This window comes from Microchirus variegatus (genome assembly GCF_963457635.1).
Source record: "Microchirus variegatus genome assembly, chromosome: 14".
NCBI classification, from domain to species: domain Eukaryota; kingdom Metazoa; phylum Chordata; class Actinopteri; order Pleuronectiformes; family Soleidae; genus Microchirus; species Microchirus variegatus.
Genome location: NC_139815.1, coordinates 24802422 through 24830383, shown reverse-complemented (window position 1 = coordinate 24830383; position 27962 = coordinate 24802422). Strand labels below are relative to the sequence as shown.

General features: G+C 38.5%; 1 protein-coding gene across 1 annotated transcript in view; it reads right to left on the bottom strand.

The window, feature by feature from the left end:
• Positions 1-5883: 5883 nt before the first annotated feature.
• The window catches only part of tspan15 (tetraspanin 15), a gene marked incomplete at both ends in the record, with an annotated part of 33889 nt that continues 11810 nt past the window's right edge, over positions 5884-27962 (bottom strand). Inside the window, 5 exons of the mRNA XM_083901256.1 lie at positions 5884-6051; positions 10037-10153; positions 11082-11132; positions 15399-15515; positions 24712-24807. Of these exons, the coding sequence (XP_083757382.1) occupies positions 5884-6051; positions 10037-10153; positions 11082-11132; positions 15399-15515; positions 24712-24807 (549 nt within the window). The remainder of the gene's footprint in view (positions 6052-10036; positions 10154-11081; positions 11133-15398; positions 15516-24711; positions 24808-27962) is intronic.

The window sequence follows — 27962 nt, the reverse complement described above, 5'->3', positions numbered from 1 at the left end:
GAAGCACAGCGCCCCCCTCTGGAACGGTGGATGCACTGCTACTCATTATCAAAACATTGTTTTAACAGTGTTTAAAAATAGCTTCTTCACGACTCCCTGCCACAGTCAGACCCAGAGTCAGAAGACACTGTCGCTCGTGAAAAACCTCCACAACGGACGTTATTCTTCTTCTGCGGTTCAATGTACGCAACCGGATGTGCCCGGACTTGTGCCAGGAGCAGGAGGATCTGCTGTTAACGTAACCGGACCAGGTTTTTTCAGAGATCTCGATGAGCCCGAGATTACAATAAAACACAGCGTTCTCAGCAGTGGCTGAACTGTTTGTTTAGAACCTTCAGGGCTTCTTAAACAAGGTAATGACGCAGATACACACTAAAAAAACAGCGTTAATTGGAACTTCCGGTCTAGGTCCGCTTTAATAATTAAATGTTAGTTTCCTAAACTTTCTTGATAACTTCACTTCAAAAACAGATTTCTCTGAAAATAAATTAATCTTCATCCTTCTTAAAATGAATAACCTCCTTAATTCAATTAAAATGCCATTTAAATCCCTAGAAAAGTTTATTCAAATGTGGCCTTTTACTTTTCACAAGCACTGCCAAAAAATATATATATATATATATATAATCACAACAACACTGATGCATCGTTCCATTTGCCTCACAGCATTTAAAGATCAAGCACCAATTACCTTTTTTTTGGTAAAACTGTCATTTTGCTTTGGATTTAATCTACATTTCTTCCTTTGAATGACATTAGCAGAATACAATTTCAACATGTCCTCTGACGGGGACCACGTTTATTTTTACTCCACACAGTTAAAGGGACAATGTGTAGTATTTATATGACCCAAAATCCACTCTTTTATACATATTATGTGCTCCTGCATTGTCTAGTCGCTGTATAATAGCGACGAAATATTTCATAGTGTTTCAAAAAGTCAAGTAAATAACATGGTTGCGGGCCGTGGTTGCATAGCCACTGTTAGCAGCGAGACGCCATGTTTCTACCGGAGCCTGTAAGGACAAACGCGAGAGAACAAATCAAGCGTCTCTTTACTTGTCCCGCCTCCACTCTCTCCTCACGAACCTCATCTGCTGACACGGAGAAAGACGACGAGGACGACATTTGACCAGCTGCGGATACCGTAGCGCTCAGGGAAGGGAGGGGGTGAGCAGAGCAGCAGTTCTTTGTTGTAAATTTCAGCCTCTCCTCTAGATGGCACTATAAACTACTTACTTTACCTTTAAGACAGATTCACATACGTAATAAAGTAGCATGAAAAATTCATACTTGTGCTCGTGACTCAGGAAGACGCCTGCCCGGGAAAAACACAGTGTGATATCAGCGATTACTTATTCAACAGCTGCTCAGCCGACCTCTGAATACCTCTTTACCTTCAAACAAAAACAAAACAACTCAATTCTCATGAAACAGCAGTGTATCATTTTATTAATGTTGGGTTTGTTTGTTTCTAAACCCTCAAAAATGCAAAACTCTTTAAAAAAAAAAAAAAAAAAGCACACATTATTTTTCATTGAGTGCAACTGCCAGTGCATGCGAACTTCCTCGTACACTTTTATGTGTCATCTTTTTCCTTAAAAGAGGCGACGGTGTGAAACGCAGCCTGTAGATAGTTACACGACAGAAATCATCATCGTAATATTTACATCATACATGCTTCCATTAAAAGACATCTATACAGCATAGTCAGGAACAGTCAAAACAAAACAGAAAAAAAGCGAAGATGACTTCCTTAATCGCTAACGTCTGCATGATGAGGCAGTTTGTTCTTTACAAAAAAAAAAGTATTTAATTCCAAATCAAGTATGCGACACAGCACAAAACTCATTCAGTGCAGTAAAACCAGCGAGGATCGTGGGCGTAGCTTTAAATCTTGTACTACAGTATTCAGTGATGGAGATCTGCCACAGCACCTGAAATAGCTTTACTGAATGGAGCAGGTAGTATACATAACAAATAAATAATAATCATGATAAAAAAAAAACCCTTGACCATGTGAGTAAATACATGAATTCACCTTCAAACCACCAGCAAACACACAAATTCATTCAGCAATAAGAAACTGGCAGAAGAATAAGGATGTGAAGCCTTTTCATTCCTCCAGAGCAAAGTAAGCTACTACTACTAGTTTGTAAACCTGGGCAAGTCCTGGTTCGATCTTACAGCTTGTTAAATAAAAAGCGACACATCAAATAAAAAGAGGCAAATTGAAATGATTGAAAACCTGTGGAACCAGTGACTCGGGTTAAGTAAATATTAACCATGTTATTAAGGCGTGGTGGTGTCGACAGCGTGAAGGCACCAAAGGAGATTTAAATAACAACATCAAAAAAGTGACCTGTATTTGCAGATGCACATTAGAAGAACATATTTGTAGCACATAAGGGAGAATGCTTTCTATTGTTGTTTAGTTTTAGAGTTCAAATGTTTGATAAAGGATGGAGCTTAAGGAAGGCCCAGTTCAGACCTGCTCTAAACATCTGTCCTGAAGTTCGACACCTGGTATTGAAATGCTTCCTGTATGCGTCGGACACTAAGCTTAGAAAGACATGCTACCTGCCAGCTGTCAGCTAAAGGGTGTCATGGTAACCATAACATTGTTAATCCTAAGAAGCTGGAAAGAAGAAAACACTATTCAATAAATTGACTTCCTGCTGGGACATGAACAGTAGTCAAAGCTCTACTCACACTGCTGAAATCTTGAGAAAACATGGCATCTCATTTCATTTTTATGCAGACGACAGTCAGATTTATGTCCCACTGAGTAAGAAAAATGCCTGTCTGCAACCACTTCTATTATGTCTTGATGACATAAAAGCATGGATGTCACTGAACTTTTTAAAATTTAATGAAAAGAAGACGGAAGTCATAATGTTTGGTCCTAGCGGCTCTAGTGAACCCCCCCCTGCTGATTTGGGCCCTTTGGCATCGTATGTGAAGCCTTTAGTGACAAACTTAGGTTTTATTATGGACAGTGATTTTAAATTGGACCGGCAAATTGGGGCAACAGTAAAGTCCAGCTTTTTTCACCTCAGGCAGCTGGCAAAGGTGAGGCCTTTTCTCTCACAAAAGCACTTTGAAACAGTAATCCATGCCTTTGTTACATCTCGGCTGGATTACTGTAATGCTCTTTATCTTGGAGTCAGCCAGTCCTCCCTCTCACGCCTCCAGTTGGTCCAGAACGCTGCTGCTCGCCTCTTAACTGGAGCACGTAAGAGGGAGCACATTACTCCCATTTTGGCCTCCCTTCACTGGCTGCCTGTGCATTTTAGAGTCCATTTTAAGATTCTTTTATTTGTTTTTAAATCTTTAAATGGTCTTGCCCCGCCTTACCTCTCTGAGCTTCTCCATCCTTACACTCCTGCTCGGTGCCTCAGGTCAGCTGACCAGCTGCTCCTGGAGGTACCGAGGTCTAAACGGAAGCTCAGAGGGGAAAGAGCTTTCTCCATTGCCGGTCCCAAACTTTGGAACGCCCTCCCGCTTCATATTAGACAGGCCCCCTCACTGTCCATTTTTAAAACTCATCTTAAAACACATTTTTATTCTTCTGCGTTCAACTCAGCATGAGACTCTGCTCTTGTTTTAGTGTTTTATTGTTTAAACATTTTTATTGTTTTATAGTTTTATTGTTTTTTTATTATTTAAACATTGTTACTGTTTTATAGTTTTATTGTTTTTATTTTGTCTCCTATGTTTTATGTGCCATGTTTTATTTATTGTACTGTTAAGCACTTTGTACCAGCTTTAGCTGCCTAAAGCGCTCTATAAATAAAGTTGAGTTGAGAGTTGAGAGAAACATTAAATTAGATTAACCCTAATCAGTGTTAATATTGTAGTGGTGGTTACAAACGTACATGACACAAATTAGTGATGTAACGCTGTGAACTTACAGCAGGTCAGAGGGTTTTGGCTGTAGAGGACGTCAGTAGTTGGTCCTGAATGTGTTCACATTTGTGCCCAAATTATCTGAAGCTGGATTATATTAGTGTGTTCAGACCTGTATTTAGCACTGACCACATGTGATCATGTTCACTCAGGACAGACGGTAAAACCAGATCTGAACAGGGTCAAAGCAGAGTCAACGGTTCTTGTGATGACCACATCGTGAAGGTTCAGCGAGCAGTTGTGAGCGTACGTGAGATTTATTTTTCAAAAATAATCACCTATAGCCTCAAAAGTTGGGAGTTTGTTTAGCTCTACTATTCATGCAACCGAAGCACACAAGTCAACTTTTGAATCTTTCATAGTATCTGGCAACAGTAGTGTTTGTAGTAGTGATAAACAACATTTTACATCCTATAATAACCAATAACGAAACAATGAACAACCTATTGGTTTGTGAACTGCAATTGTGAAGCCTGGAGTTTAGTATATTAGTCAACGCTACCTTATGGCACGTTTACATTATACAGCTCTAGCTCTACTCGACTCTACCCGGTTTGGTATCAGACACGTCATTTTCCATTACTATCGCACATCCTCAACGTGAGCAGGTCGTGAGGTTGTCATAACACGGCAGCACAAAACCTCCCGAGACGTCATAAAGCAGTAGAATCAATTCATTAAAAAGATGAGTTTAGTACTTCCTGCATGACCGGAGCACAGACTCCGTCTGACAGTCACTGAACTGAAATACGGTCAGACGGGCTGTGATTCTGCAGTGCTGTCGCAAAATACACCAGACTCCTCTGTTAAATATTGAGATTTTAGAAATGTCCTTGCTAAATGTTGGAGATTTGCATATTTTGAAGGAATTTTAAGAATTTTTAAAAGATCTACAGTCTCGCCAGAGCAGGTACCGAAAGAAGCACCAGGTACCAGGTATACTCTTGCTAATGGAAAAAGAAAAAGAAAACGAAAGACACGTTGTGTCGAGCCGAGCTGAGCAGTGCTAGAACTGTATGATGGAAAAGCACCATTTTTTTTATGTTGTTTGTTTTTTTTAAACCAGAAGTGTCTATATTTGGAAGAGCAGGGGTGAGGGTGTCAATCACAGTGTCTACGACCTTATACGTCATGACTTATTATCTAATTTACTATAAATGCTGCCAAATATCAAGTAAGCTGCTAATAAATCAGGTATAATACGATCATTTCCTTATAGACTTACATACAAACTGACTTTTTTTTTTTTGGCAAGCAGTGGCGTCGCCCCCTGAAGGTCATTTAAAATAATACACGTTTTAGGCACTTCTGCATTGGCTTCACTTTCTGGACCTGGTAAAATAGTTCTATATATACACACACACACACACACACACACTATATCTGCTTTCCACAATGCACTAAAGGGCTGAATGTGAGAATGCAGCTCTAGACATTTTTACCACAACAAGCCAAATGTGTCAGACTGAGCTCACGTGCTTTAAGCCTCACAGAAAACCTTCAGTCACATTTGACACGTGTGAAGAGCTAACCTGAGAAAATGTCTGGACCTGATCCTCCAGACATTACAGCCTCACAGCTAACACAAAACAAATTAAGAGTGATTGTTTTTCGTGTTCATCCCTGAGATGGTCTGAGGTAAAAGCACATCGTTGAATCACAAGATGAGCTCCCGTAATCAACAACGAATGCATTAGTGCACGGTACTGTATGTTAAATCAACTAATTATGACTAACTCTCTTGTATACAGTATTCAGTATTTTTACAATATAAAGATAGTTTCTGAACAATTCTTTCTTCCCCCAAAAAAATAATAAAAACAATTACTTCTCCATATTAGAGTTTTCTTTTTTAAATGCCTGCAGTTCAAAGGTAGAGTCCTGCACTGGCTGCAACACTATGTGGAATCGACTGCAGTGGTTTAACCAACTGTGAACGCTGACATTTTGCTGCTCTGATATGATTTGTTTCCATCAGTCGATCTCCGGCATACACTTAAACCATTTGGCCACGCGGCCCTGACTCTTAAATCCTCTTTCCTGTGTGTTTGGGTCCAGCAGTCCGTCCATGTAGTGACCGTACTCGCTGATGGCGTCTTCAACGCGAGTGATGTACAGCCAACTGACTATCACACCAAAGAACTAAACAGAGAGAGAGAGAAGGGTGGTTCAGTATGAAGAAGGGAAGGAAGGAAGGACGCTGTGGTTCTGCTAATTTGTCTTAATGCCTTGTTTCTCATTCCCATGAGGGAAGCGAGGCATAGATGGAAGGAGAAGATACAAGGAGGGAGGAAATATGATTTCAGAGAACGAGACATCCTCTCCTGTAAACTGATTTCTGGAATAATACATCAACAGCTTAGACGATCCACGTACACTACTGTTCAAAAGTTTGGGCTCACTTAGAAATGTTCCTATTAATTGAAGCAAAAGCACTTTTTTTCCTATTAATATAACATTAAATGAATCATAAATACACTCTATACATTGTTAATGCGGTAAGATTCAAAGTGTTTATTGTCATATGCACAGTAAAGAAACACGTTTCCCTGTACAATGAAGTACTTACTTTGCTGGTAAACGACTATTCTAGCTGCAAACGTCTGGTTTTTAATGGAATATGTACATAGGTGTATAGAGGCACATTTCTCTCCAGTGTTCTAATAGTACATTGTGTTTGCTAATCGCGTTAGAAGACTATTGGATGATTAGAAAACCGTTGAAAACCCTTGTGCAATGATGTTAGCACAGCTGAAAACAGTTTTGCTGGTTCTTTGACGAAAGGGCAAAAATATCATTTTTTAATAAAAATCATAATTTCTAATCTCGTCAATGTCTTGACTATATTTTCTATTCATTTTGCAACTCTTTTGATGAATAAAAGTGTGACTTTTAATGAAAACACAAAAAAATTGTATAGGTGACCCCAAACTTTTGAACGGCAGTGTACATCTCATGTGATGTGGAATATCGACGTCACACATTCATTCTTGTTATTTAGTGTTGACTAACATGACAAAAGTGAATCATCTGACCTGTATTTTTTATAACCGACTGCTGTGAACGTAAACATTAAAATAACGAGTTTTCAGAACAACAATGGATAAAGAAAATGCACACTGATGTATGTATTTGTTGCTGTCAATTATGTAACCGATGAAGAACGTGTTGATTCATTGACCGACAGTGTCCGTTTTGTGTGTCAGTGTCGTTAGCAGAGAAGTGCCAGGAAAAAAAACGTGAGGCGAGATGAAGTGTCCTCTGAGCTCCACTGTCACCGTGGTTTATTGCTGCTGGGCAGAGGAGAGCGCAGCTACAGCCACGGAGCTCAAACTGAAGTTATAAACTTCCTGAGGATAGACAGATAACACCACAGAGAGTTGTTTGTCTCCGCAGTCTAACTTAACAACAGGCCAACACGTGAACGATGTGCCGCTAATGCACAATGTTTACATTTTGAACTAAGAAAATAAAGTGCATCACTATCATTTATTGCTAACCCGTTAAACTAAACGTTAAGAAAAATGCAAGCGTTTTAGAAACCTGCTCGTCGCCCATGAACCCGAGCGTTTGTGCCAGTCCAAGTGAACTAAATTGCACCAAAATTTAAAGAAATTCCCCTAAGATGTTCCAATGATATAGCATTCGCAAGAGCGTGTATTTGGTGGAGTTTTATTTTTCTACTAAATTTGAAAAACTTCCCTCAAGGTACTCGTTTTGGAGAAATTGTGTTCACTGGAGCGAGATGGATGAAAACTGATGAAAAAAATGGTAAAAAATGTTTTTGAAACAGCAGAATTCACAATATGTTATTATGTCTTATTCATCCTATGCTCTGAACGTCATTTTGTGCTTCATTTATTCGTCAGAGCAAAAGCACAGTCTGAAAGCTGGTGGTGATTTGGCAACAGAGTTTCATTTTACAGTCCTTTTTGTGTTGTTGCACTGCGGTGACGTCAAATCAGTGTCAGTCTGGTGACGGAGGTGTAAAAATGAATCCTCGCACCTCAGAAAAGGGAAAGGAGATTTCCTCCATGAGACGGACCAGATTCATTTTTCACGCCAGCCGCAAAAAAATGGGTCAAATGAGAATGTTCACATGTACGGAGTGGATGAGTAACTGCCAACCTCTGCTCAGTGAAGCCATTATGTAGATACTGTTCTGAACATTCAACTGCATATTTTAACACACGTGAAATAAAACCAGATAAAGACAGAAGTGACGACGGTGACGGAGCTCAGCGTTCATGTGCGTCACGCAGACTTCCTCTCGTTGAAAAGAAAATTGATATCAGGAGAAACGGGCGGAAACTTTCATGAATGAATCAAAATTATTGTAGGGCTGAATAATTTTGAATAAATATCTCATTAGGAATAAAATGATGATTGCGATATGATACGTGATATGAGAGGGGATGGTACTTTTTACATAATTATTCTCATTTTCCTTTGAATAACATTTTTAAAATGATGTTTTCTTCAGCCTGTCAAATATGATGTGTAGAGGCCAGGACAATATTTAATCTAAAATGGTAATTTTCCACACATGCCTCCTGCTTTTGAAAATTGCAGCGGGCCCGTATGGTGATTTTGATAAAACTTTGTTTAATTGTTCAGCCCTACGTGATTTATTGTCTATTTTAGTCCAAATGGGACCATATTTCACAAAGTGGACATCACGCTGTACCTGGAATTGGCGAGTGAGACCATAAACCACTCAACAAAAATGTTTACCAGTCGATGTTTTTCCACATCGACTTCACTTTCTGGACGTGGTGACAAACGACATTTACTGGAGCTTCTGCTCAGTTGCTCAGTGAGGCCATTACGCAGATACATTCACACATTATGTAAAATAATGTGAGGTGTTGAAAACAGAAGTGACACATTACTGAAGCACTGCTTTCATATCTGTCACTCCCACATCCTCCAATGGATGTCATATTAGGTAAAAAATGTCAAATGCAAAGCGTTCTACTGTGTTGTTAGACGAAACCTAAGTCAACCATTTTACATGTTCTCCTTGTTTCCATCAGACAGTCTGTGTAAATAATAAGCACGCATTTATATGAGGTTTTATTTCACTGTGCTTCAGGTAATCACAAACGTACTGAAACTATATGTGTGCTTTTTTTAACTCACTGCCTTTTAGCAAATATTGTATTTCAGTCAGATTCCCTTTGAGTAATGCAACGCTGCAACATTATCTTCCATATGGAACAAGGTTTGTGTCAATACTATCAAACAACACTATGGAATGGATTGTGTCTATGATTGTCCTCACAAAAATGCAAAAGCAGTGTGTGTGTGTGTGTGTGTGTGTGTGTTCTTGTACTTGCGGCATACTGAGGACCACTAAGGGTTTTTAACCAACAAAGTGAGGTCATTTTTACGGAGTGAGGACATTTTGGCCGGTCCTCACTTTGTTTTCATTGAAATCACTTCCTTAGGTTGCTACATTTTTTTTTCAAATTTTGGTCGACATAGTATAGTATGATGTTTTTGTCAAATTTTGGACCAAAAATTTTGGGTAAATTTCTTTTTCAAATTTTGGGTAAAACATTTTTTTAAAATTTTGGGTAAAAAAAAAATTTTTTATTTTTAAAAACATTTTTAAATTTTGGGTAAAACATTTTTTTCAAATTTTGGTCCACATAGTATAGTATGACGTTTTTGTCAATTTTGGACCAAAAATTTTTCGGTAAAAATTTTTTTTTAAATTTTGGACGACAGTATAGTATGAAGTTTTTGTCAAATTTTGGTCAAATTTTTTTTTTGTAAAACTTGAGTCAAATTTTTTTTTTTTTAATTTTGGTAGACATAGTATGATGTTTTTGTCAAATTTTGGACCAAAAATTACAACAACAACAAAAAAAAATCAAAAAAGTTTTCCAGCCCTTTTTGCTCTGGGGCTCCACCTGCAGACATTTTATGGTACTGCAACCAGTAGTTCTTTGTAGATGTCATTCATGAAGTGGATATTTGTAATTGTGTTGATTTATAAAGTGGAAATGCTGGTCCTCAGTATGCAGCAAGTACAAGAATGTGTGTGTGTGTGTGTGTGTGTGTGTGTGTGTGTGTGTGTGTGTGTGTGTGTGTGTGTGTGTGTGTGTGTGTGTGTGCGTACCTGAGGCAAAAGGATACCTAGCAGCAGTCCAGCCATTATCTTATAGTTGTCCATGAGCCAGATGAAGAAGGCGTCAGTGCAGCCTCTGATGTGAATGGTGTTAATCAGGTCTAAACGCTGTGAAAAAGAAAACATTTCAGTCTATTCTAGTCAGGGGGAAACTTTGGGATTCAGTTTCATAGTCCGAGGACACTTCAGCGCGTGGACTAGAGAGCCAGGGATTGAACCATCAACCTCCTCTCATTCAGTGCGTGACAGTTCATCTCACAAACTGCTTTTAAATCACAACTACAAAGCACACATTTTTAAAATAGCCTTTCTTGATACAGTGTGTTTACATGCACTCATATCAACTGATTACTGGCAATAATAACTGGTAACTGGAATAAGTCGTTTTAAGGTGTATACATGTCTCTAAGAAATCGGATTATTGACAGACACCTAGGTGTGTTAAACAGGTTTTTCAAAAACCGATAACGGCAATAAACTGATAATGAAATCTGTTTATCAAGTTTACATGAGCACTTGAATAACCAGATAACTACAAAACCCGATTATAATCAGTTTTTTAGTGTGCATGTAAACGCACACTCACTGATGTCATTGTTTCACCAGTTGTATTTGTTGTACTCTTTATACTTTATTTTATCTTTTATGTATTAAAAACTGTTTTTACTGTTTTAAATGCTCTTTCTGTAAAGTGTCCTTATAAGACTTCAAAGAGGAATCAAATGAAAAGCAGTGTATGCCAGCAACGATTATTCTATTCATGGATTATTAATTAATAACTAAATTAATCGTCAACTATTCTGATTATTAATAAATCAGTTTGAATGTTTGTTTTTTTTAAATAATGAAAATGTGAATATTTTCTGTTTTCTTTGCTCCATATAACAAAAAATCATTAAAACTGAATTTTCAACATTTTATGAACCATCAACAGATTGATCGACTATGAAAATAATTGTTAGTTGCAGCCCTAATGCATAGCAATTATAATAATAACAATTCTGATTGCATATACATTACACATTCCCATTCTTACCTGTTGCTTCAGTACACCACATCCACACATGGTGTTGGCCACTTCATTAGGCTGAAAGCACAGAGAGAGAATAAAAAGGTAAGAGGGAGATCAGGCTGATAGAATTTAGACGCACAGCTGCGCGACACTGTAAAACTTTATTTTTTTCATATTCAAATGTTGGAACATATTAATATTCAAACAAGACCAGATGAACCGTCCATCGCTCACGGCTGTCTGCAACAGGAAGAACGGAGGAGGAGGAGGAGGAGGAGGAGGGAAGGAGTGATCACTCATCACCCATCAATTCAAGCCATTATACAAGATTCAGTGACATTAGCTCTTTAACACATTATTATGTGATGACATGATGATTAGCAGCAGGAATGTGAGACACTCACACTATCGCTTTGAATAGTAGTGAGTGAAGCTGATGAATGTTATATAACCACCTGTGATAAATCAGCACATCGGCCCTTTATGTCCTCTGAGCAACATTCTAAACAGTTAATAAAAAACCTGTTTCTTCCATCTCCGTAATATTTCTAAATCGAAACCCCTTGCGTCCAAGGTGGAATCGGAGATGATTATTAATGCTTTTATATCCTCACGTCTAGACTATTGTAATAGTCTTTTTAGCTGTTTAAATAAGAAGGCATTCGACTGAATCAGGTCTTCCAGAACTCTGCTGCAGGGCTTTTAAATGGAACTCACAAAAGGATGCATATCATGCCTGTTTTAGCCTAGCTGCTCTGCATGGTCAAACTCCTGCTTCCATCTCTGACTTGCTACCATATATATATACACATGTATATGTTTATATATATACACGTGTATATATATAAATATAAAGTTGTTAAATTGCCAATACATCCTGTTTCTTCAGATCAATCCACATCCAATCCAATAAATGACACCAAACAAGAGTTAATAGCAGAATAAACTGTTTGGCATTGGTTTTTCACGAGTGAAACCCATATACTCAACTCTCCTGCTCAACCCACAAGTGCATTTTCCTTACAGAATTTGGCACCAATTAAAAAGGGAAATAAACAGGCTTGGTATAAGATTTTATTGCCAGGAAGCATCGTTACAACAAAGAAATAATTCACCAAACACAAATGTCCATACTTTCTGTGCTAGAATACTTGGACAAGGATAAACTCAAGTAGAATTTCAACAGAGGTGTATGCTGTCAACATTGAATGAAATCTTGCATATAGTTCTATTTTGTAATGTTATTGCCTACATATTATATTTTGTTATTTCATCACGACACATCAAGTGTCAACCAGGTGCAACAACACTGTGTTGCCTACGATGCATCAACTCGAGCCAGTGGTTTTTTCCTTCCACCTCCATGATGTCAAAACCTTTCAGCCCGTAGCCAATTATGCCACATTTGTCTTGATATCTTTTGTTAAACTTCTAAAAAAAAGAAGTATTTTTTTTAAGTGACTGCAGTGAATAACAAGAAACCACACCGAGCATTAATTATTGCTTCATCACTGTCCAGTATCTTGACGCTGTGATAACAGCAGATGTGATTATAGTATTCACCAATATTTCCTCCACCTGACGAACACAAACTGGAAACTAAAATTAAAAAACTGGTTGATAGGAAATTAAATACTTGACATTATGTGTCACAATGATACAAAAATGTGTCCATCAGTTGATGGAAAATACATTTTAACAACAAACAAACAAACAAAAAGTGTTGATTTCTTTTTATAGGCTGTGCAAGCGTGTAGGTGCATTAATTAAAGGGAATACGCTTGTGTGGGAGAAATTGCCTGCGAGTGTGTTTGGTATGGCACGGATTTAATTAGCACCATTATAATCACAGTCTCTGTGGACTCACAGTACTGAAACAGCCCTGCTTAAAATCACCAACGACTTGTTGACAGCAGCTTATCCATTCCCATTCTCCTACTCATATATCATGGGATTCACTGACACCACACTCACCTGGTTTAAACACTTGGGAACCTTAGTTCTCATCACTCTTTAGTAACATCCATTGACAACACAAGTCTTTGTCCTATATGCTTTACTCTTTACCATCTACCTCCTACCGCTTGGAAATAAGAAAGTTTGGGATACATTTCCACTTCTACTCTGATGACACACAGCTCTATCTCTCCACTAACCCCGACTCAGCGCTCCCACCATACTCCTCCTGCTCCACCACGGTTAAATCTGATAAATTCTCAATTTCCTTTGACAACACTTTCTCCCCAAAAGTTAAGGGTCTGTGCGTCTTCCTTGACAGTTCACTTTCATTCCAAAGCTCACATCAATATAACATTACTTGTCCAGCATAGTTCCACTTACTAATGCCCTTGTCACCTCTTGTATCGACTACTGCAACTCACTCCTCATCGGTCTTCCCTCCGCTCTGCTTAATCAACTCCAACTTGTCCAGAATGCAGATGCGTGTATCACCATCACCAGAACCCCTTCCATAAACCACATCACCCCAGTTCTACAGCATCTCCATTGGCTCCTGGTTCAACTCCACATACAATAATATACCAATGATTCCCAAAGAGTGGGCCACAGCCCAGTACTGCAGGTGATCCTTGAAACGTCATTAACCCTTCTGTTACCAATCCTGGATTTGGCATGTGTACTTCTTCATGATTCAAGGTTTGAGCGAACCTCAGAGAATTTGCAGATTTGAAAGTGAGCCCAAACACTCGACATGCAATTCTCCTTCTCACTATAAAGCTCTCTATAACCTTGTGCCCCCTTACCTCACCAAACTCCACCACATTAATTTTCCCACTGGCACTCTTCGTTCTTCCTCCTCCATCCTCCTCAATACAACTTGTTCTCTATTTTCCACCATGAGCTTCAGCAGAGCAGTGTCTACACTGTGGAACTCACTGCCCCAACCCATTCATGAAATTGCCTCCTTCAAAGGCCACCTCAAAACCTACCTCGCTTACTCTTTCTAACTTTTCATCTGTTAAAGGGGAAATAAGTAGTTTATAGTGCCATCTAGAGGAGAGGCTGAAATTTACAACAAAGACCTGCTGCTCTGCTCACCCCCTCCCTTCCCTGAGTGCTACGGTATCCGCAGCTGGTCAAATGTCGTCCTCGTCGTCTTTCTCCGTGTCAGCAGATGAGGTTCGTGAGGCGAGGGAGAGGGCGGAGCTACCACGGCCGTAGCAGACGAAGCGGAGAGAGTGGAGGCGGGACTTCCGCTACAAGTAAAGAGACGCTTGATTTGTTCTCTCGCGTTTGTCCTTACAGGCTCCGGTAGAAACATGGCGTCTCGCTGCTAACAGTGGCTATGCAACCGCGGCCCGCGACCATGTTATTTTACATGACTTTTTGAAACACTACGAAAATGAAACAAAAACTATTATACAGCGACTAGACAATGCAGGAGCACATAATATATATAAAAAAGTGGATTTTGGGTTATATAAACCCATAAATACTACATATTGTACCTTTAATATTGCCATTCAACTCTATTATTCTATATTACACTCTTACCTATAGGTCTTTTCATTCAGTATATATCAATATATTGTTCATACACCTTTATGAAGTGTCTGGTAAGTGAGTATTCAATGCAAATTAGGTGTGCTAGTTGTGTAACTAGCACACACTTTTGTGATTGGCTAAGGAACTCTCAGGCAAACAGTCAAACTGCGTTCTCAGCAGGAGCTGAAGAGTTTGTGATCACACTTTGATGTGAGGATGCAGAGAGGTTTCAATTTGAAATTAAAATGTAAATCTCTAACCGATAACCATTTTTATCGCAGTAATCTTGACCGATCTGAAATGTGTTTTTTGCTGTGATAAAGTTTTATCCGGTGTCATCTGGCACGAATACAAACTAAAACAAATCAAAGTGTTCAGGGCTACACAAACAACCTAACACCACAATATATTAGTCCTGGGAACCAACTGCCCTGCATGTTTTAGATGTGTCCTTGCTCCAACACACCTGATTCAAATGTTCAGCTCATCAGCAAGCGCTGCAGAAGCCTGATAACGACCCATTTATTTCAGTCAGGTGTGATGGAGCGAGGACATTTCTAAAACATGCAGGGCAGTGGACCAGGATCGAGAAACCCTACAGTAAAATATGTATGTAACCATAAGCTGGCATTATGTCAAAGGTACTGACAGATATGTTGAGCAAGGATTAAAACAGAATTAATTCAGTTATTCTGAACAATGCAAACAGAAAGACTCTAATACTTAGTGGAATACAAAGAACATTGAAATAATGTGAATCTGTAAACTTTTGCACAAACAGTACTTCTATACTTATATTATACAATACTCCAACAGTAAAGTCATTGTGACACTGACCTTGGTAGTAACACAGCAGGTATATGGGACACCACAGGCCATTGGACCAGGTGAAGAACAGTTGTGGTACAAATTGAACTCCCAGTCGGTGTACTCCCGAGCTCCACAACACTTAAACTGCAATAGATGAGAAAAGTGGAGGAAGAACGAAAAATGCATGAGATAGAAAAAAGGAAAGCAACAAAATGTGGTCGACATTTTTTTAAATCACAGTTCAATTTAAAAAATACAATACAGAATATAAAACAACAGCCATACATACATTCAAGGAGAGAAGGGCAATAATTACACAATAATACACAACAATAACACAAAATCTTGTCACTTTTTTCATGGGGATTATATAAAGCAAGCTTTAGTTGTTTAGTTGTTTCTGCTGTGACTGACAGTATAAGATAGATAATTAAAGGTGCCATATGTAAGAATGTGGCCAAAAACGGTTACTACATTCAAATTCAAAATACCGAGGTCTTTTAGGTTTCGTTTTCTGACGTAACTGGCAACCCGTGGTTGCTCGTTAGCTGAGACTCTACTGACTGCAATGATTGGCAGACGGCGGTAGGTGGCGCCACATGTCAAAACATGATTACAAAACATAAACATGATTTGCAGTCTGCAAAATATTTTTAATTTTTAATGCAAATATTTTGGCTGTACTGTTGTTGGTGAGTTCAGTACGTTATATGAACATGATTCCTGAGTCTCTGTGAGGATTTTATGGCCAGTTGCTTTAGATGTATTACATAATGCAGCTTTAATGATAATTTGCATGTAATTCTTTTGTATGTCTCTCTCTACCTAAATGTGTGCACGGGGGGATAGTTCTGCTGAGCATCATGGTTGAAAACATTATTATTATTACGATTATTAGAGGTTATATCATAATATAGCATTATATTACAGCAAACAACACAAGTAAGTTCTTATTTTCTATCTCAATAGCTAATCAATGGCAATATCCGGTTTTAAAACCTTGCTGAAACAGACCAACTGAACAATACATATATAACATGAAAATACTTTGTAGTGCTTTCTAATGTATTTCACTGAGGAAACACATTCATACCCATTTTGTGTGCATATAAGTGCATATTGTCTATGTAAGACAAAGTATCTGCTAAAAATGGATCGACAATGACAACAGACAATCAGAATAAGGTTTAAGCATAGTTTTCTGATGTGTTTTCAGTTGTTCAACTATTTTATCTCACTTTGTTCAACATTCAGGGACTGTAAATATATCGCTCCTGAGCGAGGAAGCTCAAATTCACAGTGAAGACTGCAAAATATTTGAGCGCCGTGTTGGGACCTGAGGTTTAAATAGGTTTTTAAACTATGACACAAGACAAAAAAGATGGAATAGATTCAGTAAAAGCACAATGAAACAAGATCATTGTGGATTTGTCAACGTGTCACCTGCCCGACATGAAGGAGCAGTAAGAATCTTCCGATAAAATAAAATCAGCATCTGAAAGCAGCAGCCTCACAGAGACTGAACCGTTTCTCCTACAATCAATTACACTTGAGTCTACCATTGATACCTGCCACCCTTTTGTTCAAGATTTACTGGCACAAATAATGTAAAACCAAACAGTTAGTTTTTATTGCCCTAAAGCCTGTACCTGACCTTCACGAAATACAAAGTATGAATACTTCATTGGGACAATGAATCAATAATGGTGATAAGCTGTTTTGAAAGATAATGAATATTGCTTTTGGCTGAGAGCTTTTGGGTCACACTGACAAAACCACTGCTCGAAACAACGTCGTTAAAAGTTAATTAAAAGTTTTACAGTGTCAAATCGTTTGTAGGCGTTTTCCAGGTAGCCACTTTGCCAAGCAACCGTGATAACATCAATTTTGATATGGACCCCGATTTGGCTTAAAATTTTAATTATGATGTTGAAATTGATTGCCCAGAGTGATGATCAATGATAACACAAACAGCACCTTCTGCATTCATATTTGTTACCCGTCAGCCTTGCTGTTCTTGTCTTCGCGATCATAATGTGTTTTTTGTGGAAAAATGACACTGACAAACAATTCTATACAATAGGGGTGGGAATCCCAGTGTACCTTACATTACAATAGGATACGCGATACATGTACAAGATACCAATAGTATCATGATACAACGATTCTGTGACAATCGATATATCGCAAGACAATCATATAGCTATACGTCACAATATCTGTCTGAAGGAATGTCTGTGAAAAGTCAAAAGTGCAGTATTTCTCGATGTATTCACAACATAAGTACATAATGTCTATGTATTGAACGAGGATGGGCCATCTTTTAACGTAGCTTTAAACTGCTGTAAACTCCCTCTTCTTCGGCCGGGTAAGTTCTACCCCTCAATTCTTCCCTCGTTCATTTGAGCAGGAACTGTTTACTTTAGAGTGCCTTAAATTGTTAATTCAAATATCGAAAATTTGCCCTGGCGACTCAAATATCATATTGCACAAGGAAGGACGTCTATGTATAACCAAAACAATTTTTTTGACCCACCCCTAACAAAAGAATGAATGCAGGCAATATGGATGCATGCATCCATGTCCACTTTCTCTTCCACGTGAGAGCATTGGAGTCAATCCCAGCTGACACAGGGCAAAAGTTGGAGTACATTCCTAGACAGAGACAGGCCTTTTTTCTGACTGGGTCGTGAACCCGGTTCTTTTGCTCCAAGGAAACAGTAATGTGGATATAATGATGAAATATCATTCATTTTTTGCCACCAGATCGGATAATCTGAAATCTTCTGGATCAGATCCAGGTGAAAGTGATGGTAGAGCATCTGATCCTGCATAGACTTACCAAATTCCATTTAATTAAGATGGGGATATCTTGAAAATGTTCATGAAACACAACACCGACACAACATGTTAAACCCTGCCTTGCAGGCTCACTGACACTGATGAGTTTCATATTTAGTTACCTATTCATATAGATTCATATTTAGTTAGTCGTTTACCACATTAACAATGTACAGAGTGTATTTTTATACATGCATACGCACAGAGCTATGTGGAAATGAGGCATGATTTAACAGCTGTAGCATTTTTCCCAAACAACTTTTCATGCAGGATCATTTTTGGCAACCGCCTCATATCCAACGTGGTTTCAAGTTTTTAAACACACACACACACAAAAAAAACACGTACTGCCTAAAATGACTGCACTCAAATCAAATTACACCAACATTGCCGGAATCAGTAATTTCTGTTTGATTTGTACTTTCACTGGATAGAGTGCAGTTGCTGAGCTACCACAAAATAAACACTTCATAAAAAGCCCAAGGGCAAAACTATTGACTGAGAACTGTGTTTTGCCATCATTTACTGAGACATGTACTTCATTCGTGGAGAAAGACATTTAAGTTAGGAAGGCAAATGAAAAGAACAGTGGGACAAATGGGAGGCAGGGTCACACTGAATAGGCACAGTAAGAGAGGACAAGAGATAAAGAGAGAACATGAATAAATGAATATCAATTAGGCTGCTCTTTGGCACTACACCAGAAGGAAGTCGCTCTTCCTGATGGCATGACACCAGAAAACACCGGGTAAAGTGTTTATGGGGTGATTAATGTCTGCAGTTGTTTGGTATAAATCTGCAAAAAGTACAGGTCCAGAGTGAGTCAGCAGTGCAGCTTTACATTATTGTAAAATCCATCACTCTTGCAGTAAATCCTATACTTTGAGAAGATTCAAGTCAAGTGCAGTTTTATTTTTTAAAATCATCACAAGAGAATCCCAAAGCTCTCATTTTTCAAAAGACCCGTCAACAGCAATGACAGTGCAGCAGATGATTGAAGGACCTCCGTCTTCTCGTTATACAATTTTCTGTAAAACACACTGACAAGAGCAATGCCACCTGCACCCCGTCTCAATGTATTACCATTTCTGATTGATCCTGGTCACAAAGCCTGATTAATGCCTTAGAGCAAAAATTACCGCAGCTACAGCTTCCCCTAAAGTATGGGCCAATTCCAATTCCTATCTTAACCCTCACTCTTAACCCTCAAGCTCAACCCTTAATCTTAACTGGCCCTCAAAAACAAGTGTTGAGGGTTATTTTGTCACTTAGAAATGGGACACCCCTTAAATGCAGATACGTCTTCAGACTGTAGGGGGCAGAATAACGCGAATAAGACTCCAAATAAGAATAAGAAGAACACATTTACGTCACGATTATTTATTACGATGATATTCAGCTGACAATTACCACACACCACGGCTTATTGAAAAGTAAACCATAGCAAACGATCACTTGTCCGCACCGGCCGGCTATTGACAAAAGATCGTAAAATAAAAATAAATGTTACGCAACAATGACGTCAGTAATCCATGATATGGGCCTAAACTAAGATAATACAATGGCTTTCATAATTTTTACATCTCTAATAACAAAGAAAATACTTAATTTGTATCACACTCGCTTCGCTGCTTTCGGCGCCATCTTTCTGGCGCAATTCTGGGTAACCCTTGCCCCTAAGGGTGGTCTCGGAAAATCTCAATATTGAGGGCGAAACAGCCCTTAAACTTGCCCCTTAATTAAATTTTTCTGAGAATAGGGGCAGCACTTGCACTAGAGGGAGCGCACATTTTTGAGATTGAGGGTTAAGATTCAGGGTTAAGCAAGGAATTGGAATTCACCCTATAAGAACAGTGTTACCAGAATGTTTTTTCCAGAACTACGCAGCATTTATTCCATCATATTTTGAATCACGGTAAGGACAAACCTATTAAGTTTGAGTGGCAGTGCTAATGCTGCACTTGATGGCATTGAAGGCAGATCACACGATAGATGTAAAGAACCAGTGTGCACTTATCATCCGGAGGAGGAACTCTTATCTCTCAGTGACATTCTCCTCTGCAGCAGATGTGAATCTACAGTGACACAACCAGCGCAAACAATCTGTCCGTTCCATAGGGATTTAGACTATTCCTGCCAATGTTACATCAGCCTCCTATCTCAATGGATTGGCCAGGTGTGGGCGCCAATCAATTGGGATTTCTCCAGGTCAAATAGACGAAGCCAAGTGTCAATAAAAGAGAAGTGGATATGCAGGTTGGTTCCCCGTGACTTCTGATATCATTAATGTTGTTTACTGTTGATTTGTGTGTGTGATTTCTCTATGTAACCACTGAAAAATAAAATTGACAATACTCAAATTAACCCTCTCATGTTGATATACAGTATCAGGGTTTTCTACTACCTGACAAGAACAAAGTAAAACCTACATATGGCGAGAAAGAACAAGCTGTGTGGTGACAGAAGCTTTATTATCACGTGATTAGCGTCTTTCAATGACATGGCCTACTTGATTTATTTCAAGATTACGGCTACCCCTAACCCCATACACTCCAACAAGATGTGTTGGAACAGGTGACCATCAGGCAGGCCAACAACATCCAGTTCAACAGATCACATCATTTGTTTCCAGAATATGTTTTACTGATTTCAGGGAGAAGTATAATCGCCCTAAAACACTTGTTCATTCCTCTCTCAATCAAACTCATAAATGAGTGACTGATTCAGGTGGGAAGATGGTAAACAAAGGTGATTGTACTGTATGTATGGGTGTATGTATGTATATTTTTAAGCACTATACGCATTGCAATGTCTTGTATAGCACTGCACTGCAGCATGGTCCTCTTGTAGACACATTTCTCCCATGAGAGATGAATAAAGGAACTTTGACTTTGAAATACAGTATATCTGAATCTACACACACAGTTGCCGGGACCTTTTGTGTTTAAAAAGCAATCGGTGAGGAAGCCAAAATGACGGTTTAAATATGAATGATTGCTTTTGTGTCAATCTGTCACACAGCAGTGGGGAAACGGAGTAAGTGTCTATCCAAATGTCTGAGTGAATCCGTTGATAATAAACCACAGAAATGGTACAGCAGCTGTGAGAGAACAGTGTATATGTGTGACCTTGTGTAAATCTGAAATGAAAAGGGTGTGAAACAATTCAGCAGTGTGACCTGGTGTGGTGTCATATCTGTAATTGCAGTAATGCAATATTTGCAACAAATCAATTACAGACATGAGCATGCGGAAAAACACGCAGGCCACTTTATGGCTCTTCACAACAATGTTTACACGTTTAATTATAATACATTTATTAGTACAAGTGTTGCATAGAAAACAAAGTAAGAATGTCTCAATGTTGTTGGTGAGGACTGGGTATCACTTTTTGATCATTATGTGTTATAAACGCTATGAAATGGGATTGTGTAACGCGTCAGTGATGCAGACACAAGGAAAATACATTTCTGGTGGAATAAATATCACATTTCCATGAGAATACCGCTGCACGGCAGACAGAAAGGTCATCTTGAAATTAATTAATATGGGATAAGATATGACCTGCCAATAACCCACATATATTATTTGCCAAACCAGGGTGGGATTTTACAACCATTTTCAGTGATTCAGGACATATTACATTTTTACAGCCATAACAAAGCTCTCGTTCATACCTTTTCCGAATCCTTTCCAAAACTGAATACTGTACTTATTTTTTTTCCTTTCCAGGGCCAATTTCCTCAAATTTAAGGACAAATTTATCGAATATGCTGACAGTTTAAGATGCAAGGTCAGCTTGTAAGAGCTGCTTCGCCCACAGCGTCCACTTTTATTGATTTGCAGCATGCTCATCTGCTACTCTGGACAAGTGATTGTCCTTGGGATGTTGGGCAAGTCAGTCTTTGTCAATTTCTTTGGAGAACAATTCCTGGGCATCACATAATAAAGTTTTCTCTTGCTTAACGTTAGTCGGTCGTTGTTCTGCATGGAATCTCACTTCAACGTAAGTCTAGGTGATAATACGATAATGATATATAATATACCACGATATAACTTTTCCTCCACAATGAGAGAAACGGTGCTTTGAACCAATCATGTGGCTGGTATAGCTGCAGCCACATCATGTTAGGTTGACGCACGCAGCGTAAGACTATAAAGAAACATTCACAGAAATTGGACAATTATGTGTTAAGCCTCACAGTGAGCTCTAACATTGCATAAACATAGCCTGTTCATACTTTTGTTGTATTGATATTGAAGAAAACCATAATGAGATGGCTTTTGTTTTATTGCCTGAATTTCACCCAGAGTCATAACAAACACATGGGTACAGCCTCAATCTGGTTTCATTTTCTAAATATTTCCCTTTCTGGACAACATATCAACTTCTCCTTCGGCAGGAAACTTGAGCCAACCGTCAGCTTTACGCCATGAAAGGAAAAATATACAAGAATCACTGGATAAACATAAAATCTGCTGCCAAAAGCAAGCAGTCTACGTTATTTGGTTTGAAGTGATACGGATGTGGACCTGCCTTTGAAATTAATAAACACATGCAGGTTATAGCCATAATGTGCCAAAGCAAAAATGACAAAATGATATTTGGACCTGATCTGCACAAGCATCATTGAATGTCTCTCTTCCTGGCAAATGGCACTTCATTATTTTATTGGCCCCTCATGAGTCATGGAAACAAGCTCTGAACACACTTTTGAGCAAAAAAAAAAAAAAATCACTCAAAATGTATGTATGTGTCTGCAAAAAAGCTGCCAATTCAACATTATATTCATTTTGTCGTAATTGGTACCCTGAGAATGCAAGTCCAATTTTCACTTTTTACCTCTGTTTTACAGTCTTCACCAAATCCAAAAGGAAATATCTGACTTTCACTTTCTCTGCCAAATGCAGTCATATAGTGGCTCTGAGTGTGTGTGTGTGTGTGTGTGTGTGTGTGTGTGCACTTGTACACTCTTTAGAACCTTTTCTGACTTTGTCAGGACCAGGTGTTCTCAAGGAGACCAAAACCTGGAGAGTATAAGGAGGCAGAACCTCATTTCTGAGGAACTGGTTAAGTGGTTAGGTTAATGTTCCAGTCTGCTGCTGGGTTTGTGGATGTTTCGAAGCTTGTTTCAAGAAAAGAGCTGCTGCTGCTGCTGCTGCTGTCCAAAACAACACTGTAAGAGCAAGACACCTTTCATATTGTCACATTGTTTTCATACCGTTATTGAATACATTGCTATTGTACAAAAAAGTTATTATAGCTACTGCAGAGTTTAAAGCTGCAGTTGCTGTTGCTTATTCTGCTTCCGTTTGGTCTTTGCAACAGACACAATGTAGTATTATTTGTATGCTGTGAAGCAATACTATCAGACTGGACTGAGGGAGCGTTTGTGTGTATGCACGGCACACCAAGGGCAAGCGGGCCAGTGATGGTGTTTGAAACAGGGGACGCTCATTTCAGGTCCAGTTATTTATAGATAACAAATAAACAACTAGAACAAAGAAACGCTATAATTATGTAAAACTGATGGGTGTGTGTTTCTGCAATGCTGTCAATCAAAAACTTTGATGGTCTTTCAGACAGTTCCTCCAGTCATCATGCAGAAGACCAGCATTCCGCGTCCGCCAACTACTCCATTGACTCAGAGAGAAGCTGAGCTTCCGTGGAAGTGATGTTTCTGCCGCATTTGTCCAATCACTGTTGAAGCTCAGCTTCAAGTGGTTTTAATGCGGAGGCTCGTAAGACGATATAGCATCTGTGATAAACTACTTCGTTTTCTTTTCAGATATACCCCAACCTGTTTGCACCTTTACTAGCGTAATGTTGCGAGTGACTCCATTTGTTATGCCTTGCATGATCCCTTGGGGGGGGGGGGAATTAAGTGTTTTGAATTTAAAGTTAGTCAGAAAGTAACATTTTCTTATAATGAGTTTAGTTTAGAATGAAACTGAATGTTTCGAATAGACAATCTTACCACACGGGACATCAGGAAATGGCATCTGCCAGATGACTAGAGGGATTTAAACTGAGGCAGCTGTTTCATTTTCCATTTATGAAATCACACAAACAGCCGAGTAACTACATTTGGGCTTTCAATCCTCAAAAATAACATCTGATTAAAGCTACAATCCAGCTCTACTCATACAGGTGCTGGTCCGTGCACATTCCCTGGCAGCACAAAGCATTACTCTCACACACCGAGAGAAAATGTTCATCTCTGTTTACAAATGGTTTGTTGTAGGCTGCTTCTTAATTTCAATGTGTGATCGCTCAGTCTGCTGCTCCCACACAACATTCATATATGCTTAAGAGATCTCAATGAGCTCTTCAGCTTCAGGCTGTGTGTGTGTGTGTGTGTGGCAGCAGCAGCCTCGACTCAGACTCATCAATTACATCCTTGTGATGCTAACTGCAGCTGCATTCTTGTAAGACACTTGATATGCAAAAGAAGACATTCAAACTATGCGTCTTATCAAGTGACAGAACATGATCTTACCTTCTTCTGAACAAAGTCCATGATATTTTTGAAGTCCAGGTCGTCGTAGTAGTTCACTATGCCCTTTCTGATGTTCTTGTTCAGTAAATCCACAGTCTATAAAAGAATGAATCAAACAAAAATGTAACAACAATAATTACACAACAAAAACAGTCTCATTCACAGGGACAATGGCAGAGGCAGAATTTTTTTGCAAAAAACTTTGCAGTCATAGTTGACAAAGGAATAAATGAATCATTTGACTTTGACCAGAGAATTTATTAACCCGTTTAGCTATCAGTTAAGGAAAATACACATCATTTGTAATGCTATAGGACAGGAATAATAACAGTTTGGTAGTGTTGATGGGACAATTAGCTACCATGTTGTTTTATTCAAAGACAGCTCATCTACCATCAGTGTGTCAGAGAGGCAGATCCGGTGAGGAAATGCAGTGATTAGTCAAGGTGACGGACTCTCTCAACTGGAATATTGAAACATGACCGTCTGACAGCTCACATCTGTTCATCACAATCTGGTGCTTTGAGTTAGGTCAACGTTTCAATTTCTCCAGAGACAAACTGAAGGTTAATTTTAATTAATTTAAAAATTAATCTGTCTAAAATTAATTTAAAATGCCATTTAATATACTCACAGACTGCTCCTTAGTCTCTGTTTTCTTTAGACAGATGTTCATTTGTGGTAAATCTAGTGTTTTGCCCTCCTCTAACCACTGATGATGAATGAATAAGTTAATATAAAGAAACTAGTAAGTCAGAACCTATAGCGTTCCCTTGCATTTCTTATCCAAAATGTCAAAGTCGGCACTGCACACCGTCACACACACAGTGTGCCGAGTGACCCGGACATCTCTTACGTTTTTATCCAAACACCGCCAAAGTTGACACTGCACACACTGGTGCCATTAGTATGTCACCTGCCAAACTAAACTGTTGGACAGTTACACGATCGACAGACAAACAGAGATTCTTTGAATTAATTGAGAGAGGAATTGGGAATTTAATTTATACTCTTCTGTGCCTAAACACACCATGTTGTCACAGTGAACCACCACCACCACCACACAATCCAAAGATTTATAGATTTGGAGTTAATTAAGTTTCCCTATGAGCCAGGCGGGACTGAACCATTATTGCAGCCATTATTCCGACAAGATCATATAGTGTTATCATCTTAAATGTCACATTCACTGAGATGAGACAACAAAAACAAATGCTTAATACGTGCAGTCAATGTGAAAATCAAAAGAAGAAATAAATAGCAATTATATACATCCAAATAACATCCAAATAAATGCCAAATAAAATGCATAATAATAAAAATGCATAATGTGAAACTATAAAAAATCATCTTGAAGTATGAAGAATATTTAGGTGTTCAGCTCATCTCTATTAGGGCACATAACTTGGCAAACCTCAACAAGTACTACATGCTTGTACATATGCATTATTTCAGATAAGCAGTGTATATAATAATCAAAACTTAAAATGATTATAATAATTTAAGCAATATAAGCAGAGACAAGAATCAGTTTCTTCTCTAAAAAGAACTATGAAGGATTAGGTTTGATGCATGAAACACTAGAAGATCAGTTTACACACTAAGCACTGGGGAACTCCCTGAAGGTCTCAGTAAAGGAAACGCATACCTCCTGTAGATTTTTATGCTTGGAGGTAAGAAAGCAATTACTAAATGCTGGCTTCAGAGGAACCCTCTAACCATAAGACTCTTAACACTATCCAGGTAATGGAGAAATTGACTTTTGTGTACCGACATGTCTCCCTCTTTTGTTTGTTTCTTGTTTTATGTTCATATATAACAAAATAAAGTATATAAAAAAAAACATTGTTAGCAAGTTTCCCCCTGAGTGAAAAGACTATTTTAATGTTGTTAGTGAGTGTTGTTCTGTTTACAATTAAAAAGAACAGAAGAAGAAGATAAGAACGCATTTGTTTTGTGGAAAAGTTTGGCATTCATTTTTATTAAAAACATCCATTATGTGCTAATTTCTTCTGTGATTGGGATTCCTGAGTGGATTATGCCATCCGTTCTCATGACGTTTGCCCGAGCCTTTAATGAGGACACAGCGGGTTTCCAATTATCTCAGTAAAGTCAGTGGTGTTGTTGACATTGTGCATCGGTCAGCGCTTCACCTACACTGAAACAAGTTCCTGCCTCCTACAGCTCCTCACCCAACCATACACGTCATTAATTCAAAAAAAAAAAATCAACCTTCTATGAAGATCCATTGAAGTTCTAATCTTTTTGAAAAAGGAATAACTAAAACGCACAAACGTCGGGGGAGCCACGAGAGGCTAATAATCTGAACCAATAGTGAGAATCATTTCATTAACATTAATATTGCCTTTGCCAAAGAGCAGTAGTACTGCAAATGAAAATGTTCGTGTCATGCTGTGTGATGGGGTTTCACAGGCAGGTGGTCCAGACTCCAGGGCTGCTTGGTATGATAGTGAAAATACCGCCTTTTACATATACCACCTGCAGTGCCTCACTGAAAAAAATGGATTCTATATACAGAGCGGTAATTACTGACTATGCATTCAGTAAAAAAAAAAAAAAAAAAAAAGCCTTTAAATGTCACATTATACAGAGTCTTCAAAGTATTTTTTCATGATCATGACTGAGACTGTGGATGTTATTAGATTATTTTGCATGAAGGGGAAATGTGATTAAAAACTGAAGACAGAGGTAGAATTCAACAAGGAGGGAATACAAAAGAAAGATTAGGAGTGAAACATTAAACGCAAGAAAGACGGAAGATTAATCCAGATTCACAAAGGCAGATCAGGACAGCAGTGCGAGCCAACAGCATACTATTATCACACAACAACAATCCTATTTCCTCTTTGATCAGATTACGTGTGATTATGCCTGGCCCTGTACATTTCCTCACCCGGAACATTAGCAAATATATTTTCAGTATGAAGTCAGAGAAATTCCTATTGAATAAAATATACCACCTGAATATTCTTCATAATATAGACTGTCCATGTTAATAATAATAATGATATATATTTCCAATTTATTCTATACCACTAAATACTGTTTTTTAAGCATAATGTAGTATAGTGTTTCATGGTTAATTCATTTATATTACCCATGTGTATTCTATACAAGAATTAAGTGACTTTACAGTATGAGAAACCCGCTCTTCTTCCAGGAGAAGGCAATGTGTAGCTCGGGTCTAAATTTGCTTGATGTGGACCTAATTTTTCATATTGTCTACTTTT